This window comes from Channa argus, chromosome 15 (genome assembly GCF_033026475.1).
Source record: "Channa argus isolate prfri chromosome 15, Channa argus male v1.0, whole genome shotgun sequence".
Taxonomy (NCBI): Eukaryota; Metazoa; Chordata; class Actinopteri; order Anabantiformes; family Channidae; genus Channa; species Channa argus.
The window spans coordinates 8,684,435-8,692,794 of NC_090211.1; the positions used below are offsets into that span (position 1 = coordinate 8,684,435).

Consider the following 8,360-nt stretch of genomic DNA (forward strand, 5'->3'; position numbering starts at 1 on the left):
AAAACACAATCCTGAATTCTTCTTGACTCAGTAGTTTAAAATGTCTTCAGTGTACAGTAAAAATAAAGGAATTAGCCTTGCCATTCAATTTGGAGGAGAATCCATTGTACATACGACATATTTCCCTATTCATTTAATCACTTTCTAATTATTTGAAACTGGGAATGAATATTAGCAAATAAAGACAACCAACCCCATTTTATTGTTTGTGGTGGCCAGGTGTATCTCACTGTAGGAAACACAGATCAGTGGCTAGGAAACTCACGTCTTATCTGACCAAAATAACTCTGCCAAAATGAATCACGCCAGTGTCTCATTTTGAGAGACTCCTTTTGCGTTCATGACTAATGCAAATTCTTGTCACAGTGAAGAAACATTATAGGTTTCCTTAACCTGCATCATCAATCCATTGTCAGCCTTTGGATATGTGACTCGATGCAGTTCAGTTTTACCTAATCTTCTGCAGAGCTACCTGAAGCACACTATATAATATGCATCATACAGGGGCACAAAGCAATTAGTTAAGCAAAAAAGATAAATAACTAGTGTCACTGTCTCTGCTTGAGACAAGAAAATACACTAACCATATTATGCCATCTTTAGGGATTTATGTTTGCACAATTTTTCATTTGGACAAGAAGGAAGACTGCAGGTATTACAAATTGCAGTTGTGATCATTGGAAATTTTTCAAGTGCATATATAACCAGGAAAACAAAGACAACAGAAGACAAAAAGAGACCAGTGAAGACAAACATCAGGGAAACAAAGGGGAGATTTGATGCATGATGTGGCAGGGTTTAATGATCGAGAAAAGATTATGAACAGGCTGCTGGAAAACGATGGGTCATAACTTGGAGGGTGGGGGCAAAAACAAGACTTTAAATTCTCATGACAACAAAACAAATGTACTAAACAAAATAGTCAATTAAGCAGTAGCTCAATGGAGGAAAAAGCTTGTTCTCTATATTCATAGCGCTTTACACAAAAACCTATGCCCTTTTGAATGACTTTCAGTGTCCCTGTCTCTGTGACTTTCGCACCTTATTTATTTTCCTAGGAGCTGGGACCGGCTGTTTGCACAACCAAATTTGTGATCTGAATAAATTTGTATACATAAAAACTGTCAGCATAAATAAAGATATACTCTGATATTCTCTCTGCTGCCTCCAAGAGCTGATTTGTGCATCATGGATTTACAGCATCATTACCTTTGTGTGACAGCAAGTAGTAAGGTGAGGGTGGTGTGTGATGGGTGGGGGGCAAGACAGACCCTTTCAGTCCTTGAGTAAAGATTCATGAGGTAATCCATAACCCACTCACAAAGTAACATAAAGTCTTGCATCTGCAACAATGTTTTGGTAAGACGTTAAAACTAAACAAAAAAGCAGAACACTGCAGACCTACTCACTTTATCCCAAAATTAATTGTGTTAGCACCTAAAAGCTTCAGAGATGTTGTACTTTTCCTAGCATTCTAATAAATTGTGTAATAAATTTCTTTTGCTTTCTTGCAATTAGAGATATCAAACATCACCTTTAGGAGAGATACACTCCAGGTTCTAATTAACCTCTGGTAATAGACAAGCTGAATACAGTTATTTCAATTCCTTTGTATTAAAACTTCTATGAAATTAATGCTATGTAAAGTGCTTATTTTAACTATTAGTTGGACAATTACAATGGAGTAAACAGCATTATTTTCTGGAAAATATACTACAGAAAGCACTTGTGCAGTAAAATGTTGTGTTAGTGGTTAAAAAAAGAAAGAAAAAAGTGCTGTTATTTAATAGATGTAGCTGAGGCATTAGTTGAATCATTTTGTTATTCGTTGACACCTCAATAAGTACTTGTTCATGTAGGTCGAAGCAATTTTATTCAGAAGGTGCTGTCATGGGCATAAAATCATTCGCAATTAAATACATTTGATTTCAAGGTGATATAAATGTTTTATTGGGTGCATTTTTGCCCTTGAGTGGGAAAAACAATGTCAGACTCAACAGGTAAGATTCATGTAAATAGATTTTACTTTTCTTCTTAGTCTGAGTCAAGTCTACATAAAGCAGAGAAATGTTCCCATCTCCACTGATTCACCTTAACTGTCATAATGAATCACGTTTAGTGCTTTTAGAGCCACAACCAATTTGTGACCATTGCATTAAGTCTCTGCACCTTGTTTAGTGAGGTTTCTTGTTCATTTGAAAAATGAACAATCCATTTCTGTATATAAACTGTCGACATCAACAATCAAAGCCTGCAGCAGAACTTTGCTCTGTTGATTTACAGGGCAGATGGAGATGTGGATCAACAAACTTTTGACCCAGCAAAACTTTTGGTACAGTAATTAGTATGATCTTTAACACCTAACTAAACACCAAATGTCAAATCTAACACTGTTGATTAACACTGAATTAAATTAGTTTTTTCTTCTGGAAGAAAAATACATTTTAAATATTACTCCAATCTTGTCATAGATTGGTTCTTTAGTGCAGATAAAACAATTCAAAACCTATTAAATGTTTCCTCCAGAGCTAATCAGCCAATAATGATTGGGAATGTGTCCCAGTCTCACTTGTTGTGATGGTCTATTTATGACTTTTGCTTCCTTGTTCTGTTCTGTGATGCACATGTTGCAAAAATCAAACATGACATGTTACACCAAAGGTCATGCTCACTATGTGGATAATTGGCATGACCTTTGCAGACAGCCAGAGGGGTAATGGTGAGGGTGTGGTTAACCACGTGTGATTCAGTTTTGATGTAGCAGTAAGCGTCATCACTCCTGTGGGACTTTGTGGCACCAGCAGAAAACAATTACCATCTCTGCAGTCAACAAGGTGCACCTAATCACTGAAGTGCATTTTACAGCTGAGCACCTGCAAATACAAACCGATTTCCTCTGAAAACCCCACTGATGTGCAAGGAACAGAAGAAAGATTTAAGAAAACCTTGTTTACCATGTTGCTGCTCCACAGAAACAATCTTTTCAAATACCAGCTCACCAGAGAAGCTGTTGACTTTGAAAGCCTCACAAATGACATCACAATCTTAAGAGGCACTCAGTGTCTGATTGATGCATTCACTTTACTTTGAAAAAACATTTTACAAAGCTACAGGCCAAATTGTTAGGGATTTAACAGACACTGTCAGCCAAAGGTACTGTATAGGTACCTTTAGGTACTGTACTGTAATGTATGTAAGAGTGACTGAGAGAAGGAAGGTAGCCATAGGATGCAAGATCAAGACAATGACCTTTGGCACATCAAAAAAAAAAAAAAAAACAGCAGTGAAGAACTCGACCTGACGGGATGTTAAAGAGATTAGCTGAAGCTTTGAAATGGACTCTGCTTTGCTCCACTGAGGCAAGAAAAAAATTGGTTGACACGAAAAGACACTTTTTTCTTTTAATATAACGCTTGAAACACACTCCAAACAAATACACTGACCCCTTATGTTTATATTGTAATATTTGTCTCCTATGGGGCCTATTCCAGCTTGTGGAATAACACTAGAAAAAGGTATTTTAAAAAGTAAAAGGCTTGTGTTTTATGTCATTATTGGACAGTTGGTCAGACATTTAAAGAAAACCTTAGAAAACTTTGATATTTTTCACAGTTGTTTAATTACATAAAATCTGTCATAATAAGCAGTGAAGAAGAAGCACAGTTAGGAAGTTAATTGATAAAACAGTGCATATATAAGTTACTGCCTCAATTTCTTCTTTTAGGATTGCCTATGATTTCCTGTTTATCCTTGACATTTTGGGTGTCCATCAAACTGAAAGAAAAAGAACAGTGAGTGCTGTTTCAAATAAATGAGTTACAGCAGCTGCAGCAGTACCATCCATCAAGTCCAGGAGCAGGAGACCACACTTTCTATTAATTACATGGACAATAACTTCCTAAGTTACCTCAAAACACTTTTTAGAGGTTCCAAACTGGAAAAAAACACCAAAACTCTGATAGAATAAAGAATGAGAGTAGCAGCACGGTGGTGGAGTGGTTAGTGCTGCGGCCTCACAGAAAGTTGCGGGTTCATGTCCGTGCTTGCGTGGGTTTCCTCCCACCGTCGAAAAACATGCATGTTAGGTTAATAGTTGAATCTAAAATTGCCAGTAGGTGTGAATGTGAGTGTGAATGGTTGTCTGTCTGTATATGTCTCCCTGCGATAGACTGGTGATCTGCCCAGGCTGTACCCTGCGTCTTGGCCGATGACAGCTGGGATAGGCTCGGAAGGGTCCAGCCCCCGACCCATATAGGATAATTGGTCAGTTGGTGCACAAACCTGCATCTAACCTTATAGTTCTCCATCAACTTTCGCTTCCGCCAGTGGTAGTTTCATTTTACATATATCCTGACAACATCCCATGATTTTAAAAGTGTAATAATTTTAACATAAGCACTTTTATTTTCATTGTTGAAAAACTTAACACAGCATCCTAACATTAACCAATAGAAAGGCAGACAAGGTGTCTGCCTTTCTTGTTCAACTGATTAATATGGAGATTGATAGTGAAACCATTTTCACTTCCACTGCAGTCCTACAGTGCACAAGTGCTGCATTTTGCTCAAATTACAATCATTGATTTATTATTAATAAAGGCCACATGGGGCCAAAAAATGTAACTGCAGTAATTTAACCTCAGTGGAAGAGATGACAGCTGAGACTCATCCACCCTCAAAGTGACATTCGTCTGTGACTCAGCTCTTACGTGTACTCCTTTGTTCATATTTAATGGGCTCCAACACATTCAGCAAATGTCAACCAATATGCACAGCTAAAGCAAAAATGGGTGCTGGGTTGGAGGAGCAGCTGTTTGGAATAGTAACAATTGGATCTTTTCAGTGAAACTGAAAAACCATACTTCTATAGCAGTGAAGATAAAAGCAAAGTTGAACATACAACTTATTTTATTGGGTCCAGTACATCGTTACAAATTAGTATTTCAACTGATCTTTGGTCTTCAGGGAAATTTTCAAACATTTGAACTCAAAACAATGTCATAAGAGACATTCAAAATTTGAAATTAAGATTTTAATGTACATCAGCTAACATTAAACCATAAACACCCAATTTCCACTTTCAAATTAAACAGTAAAACTTTAAAGCCTGCTAACATTTAAGGAAGTTCAAACTTAAGTCAAAATGCACCTTCTTTTTACCCCATTTTTAGCTTTTTAGTGGCACAGCTACAGGCTTCTTCAAAGGCCGAGGCTGTTTGATACTGAACAGGTTGCGCAGGTTGACTTCTGGGTCAACATAGTGAGGGATCTTGCGTTCATTGAAGAGGCCTGCAAGGTTAGTTTCCACTTTGGCCCGTCTAGAGATCCGCATGCGCAGGGCAAAGAGACGACGCAGGTCTTCCTCCACAATGGGCAGCTGGTGTCCATTCAAACGCTTCTGCCAGGGTTTCTTGGGGCGCTGACGTTTCTGTCGGAATTTAAAAAAAATGTTTTAGTATTTTGACACTAGTAGCTGTGTGGCCATCTATTCATTGAAAATACTCAGAAAGCTGAAGTTGAATATGTCAAACTCAGCTCTTTGCAACATGCTAAAAATAGAAATGCAATATCGGTTTGCTCCGCCTCGTTACTTCAGCCGCACGCTGCTGTGCGATTGGATGGCCACACAGCTACTGGTGTCAGTCCACATGTGCATTGTTGGATACCGACACTTACCTTTAAAGTGATGGTGTTTGTGTCATGATGAAGCAAGTGTCTGCTCATACTCTCCTGTGAAAGAGAATTTGGGCATAATTTAATGTGCAAGTTGTACAACTATATTGATGGTGCAGGAATTGAACTCATACAGTATCTTATCACCCAATAGGAATATTTGTGCTCTGTATCAATTGGCCATTCTCATGAAATTCTCATGAAGTCTCTTTACAAGATCAGTAATAGAGGTGTTACTTACCCGCATAGCAAACATGCGTGGGCAGTCAGGGAAGGAGCACTTGTATTTTAGGAGCTCCAAATGCACCTTGCGGATGTGGTGCTGCAGGTTGAAGGTTGTAGAGAAGTAGGCCTGACAGTTGTCCTTGGGACAAACCAGCACCGGTTTATGGGAAGCGTGGGTGCGTTTGTGCCTCCGCAGAGCATCTGCTTTCTTATACACCTTCTTGCAAACTTGGCATTCAAATGTGGCTGAAACACATTTTAAAAAGCAAGAATAATTAACTAGCCAACTTTACCATCAGAATGATAATTAAAGACTAAAGCCAATTTCCTAATCTTCTGAACAAACTCTGGTATGGATCTCAACAGTTTTGTTGTTTAACATTTACTCGAATGTTTGGCCATGTGCTTCTGAAGTTTCCCCCAGGTGTGTTCATGCACATCACAGTTGGAACGAGGGCAGGGGTAACCTGCAGAGAACACAAAGGTTCCGTGTGAGCAAGACAACAGCAAAGACAATAAGTTGGATAAACAATGCCAATATTTTTCTCCTTAAGGAATTTTCCTATATACAAAATTAGATAAAACTGACTGTTTAGGGACCCCTAGATAGACCAACCTGCGTGCTTCTTCTCATGGGCCTTGCGAGCGATATGGGAGTCAAACACCTCAGTGCACCCATCCTTCAAACACCTACGTACCAGGTACAGAGGAAATTAAAAATAAATTTAACCAATTAATTCTGGCCACGCATACTCAGCCTGCAACTACTCTCCTTACAGAGCATGTTCTGCAGGCATTAAGGATTTGGTTAATTAAAATGGCACGTACATAAGCTTTAAACACCTTTGTGGCATTTTCTCACATCAAGGACAAAGCTAGATGATTTTACACTCCCATTTTCCAGACAAAAACAATTATAGGGTCATACTTGAACTTAGCAGACACGTCATGCTGCTGTAGGTGCAGTTTAAACTGTCTGCGTTTTTTGAAGGTCAATGTGCAGTCCGGCTGGTTGCACTGTGGGATAAAATTCAAGCGGTTAGATGACGCAGACCTGCTTGAAAACTGCATATTATCAACCTTAAACGCAAAGAATCCGCTTGTGAAAAGCGCCGTTTTGGCGCCATCTTGTGTGTAAATGTGGTCATTTTAACAAACCTTGAAGTACTTATTTTTGTCTCCGTGGGCGTAGCAGACGTGTCTTTTCAGTTTACTCGCATAGAAGAAACTCTTCGAGCAGTTTGCAAATTTGCATCTGTAGAGAGAAAAGTTAAAATAGGTTCGTAGCCGAGAAGCAGCAACGGCACAGACGACGATCGCAGCTTACTTGAACTGCTTCAACCCTTTGTGCTCAAGCATGTGGCGGCTCAGGTGGGATCTTCTTGAGAAACGGCGACCACAGCCGGCAACTATGCACTGACACGGGCGCTGGGGACAAATTCAGTAAAGTTTTATCAAGTTACACTTTGTCGCTTTCTGTGTACACGTAACAGTGAACACAGCGGTGCCTTTACGTAAGAAATATATATTACACGGAGTCCTATGATGATCCTGTCCTTCTTACCGCTCCTGTGTGCACAGACTCATGCTCTTTAAGTTTCCGCTGCGTGGTGAAAGTCGCTCCACAGTCCGCGTGGACGCAGTTGAACTTCTCCCGCGGCGGACCGCAGGCGGGTTTCTCGCTGCCAACACCATTCATTTTGTCCCGATATCCGATCACTGTTTCCACGAAGATGTGCGTTAGAAAGACCGCCCGCGTTTATCAGCCGCTCTTGTAACCTCCTGAAAATACTTAATTGGATAATTGGAAATGTTCGCTCAGCGGGCGGTGAGTCAGTGAGTCAACGGAACTCACTCAAGACGCGAAGCTGAAACTAATGAACCTAAGTGATGCCAAACTCTGACACGCCAACACTTGTAGCAACCACAGACCCACTGCAAAGAGAAGAGAATCATATACAGGCTATTAAAACAGGACTAAGTTTAAGAGTCTCAGACAGTATGATTATCTTTTATACTATGGGAAATGTATACAAAAGGAATAAATACAATATAAAACTCTATTGGTTCTGATTTTGGCTGACTTGATGCAGTTATAAATTTCAGCCGTGATTGTGATTCTGCTGTTTGTACAGTAGAGGGCGATGTGCGGCTGTGTCACACCGGGCATTAGGTTTACGTTGTTCAGCTTTTCACTTTTGTTAGGTCTCTGTTTCACCGTACTCTGCAGCATTGCACGGTGTCTCAGTGGTTGACTCGTCATGAAACGCCCCATCAAATATGTGTCTGACTTTATAGTCTGTTCATAGTCGTTGTTTTAGAAACAAATCTGAAAAGAATTTTTTTCTTTTTAATCTGTACAAGTGGAGAAAGTCAGATATTGTAATTTTTTATGTTTGCTATATCTGTTGGCTCTGGATCAGGGTTTCGTGGCTCTCTAGAGTGCACAATATAAGATTCAAA

The 8,360-nt window shown here is 39.5% G+C and overlaps 1 protein-coding gene across 1 annotated transcript; it reads right to left on the reverse strand.

Moving 5' to 3' along the window:
* Positions 1-4,918: 4,918 nt before the first annotated feature.
* On the reverse strand, positions 4,919-7,754 carry 42sp43 (P43 5S RNA-binding protein). The gene is made up of 9 exons (XM_067477346.1): positions 7,462-7,754; positions 7,225-7,325; positions 7,056-7,152; positions 6,826-6,914; positions 6,514-6,587; positions 6,284-6,364; positions 5,914-6,143; positions 5,676-5,729; positions 4,919-5,427 (listed from the first exon to the last, which is right to left on the reverse strand). The coding sequence occupies exons 1-9, from the start codon at positions 7,594-7,596 to the stop codon at positions 5,167-5,169; spliced, it is 1,122 nt and encodes a 373-aa protein (XP_067333447.1). The 5' UTR covers positions 7,597-7,754; the 3' UTR covers positions 4,919-5,166.
* Positions 7,755-8,360: the final 606 nt, after the last annotated feature.

Excerpts from the sequence above, each read along its gene's own strand:
- 42sp43 (XM_067477346.1), bottom strand. The coding sequence starts at position 7,596 with ATGAATGGTGTTGGCAGCGAGAAACCCGCCTGCGGTCCGCCGCGGGAG. Across the intron at positions 6,915-7,055 it reads ACAAAAATAAGTACTTCAAG|TGCAACCAGCCGGACTGCAC; the intron begins GTTTGTTAAAAT and ends TTTATCCCACAG. Across the intron at positions 6,144-6,283 it reads GCACATGGCCAAACATTCGA|CCACATTTGAATGCCAAGTT; the intron begins GTAAATGTTAAA and ends AATGTGTTTCAG.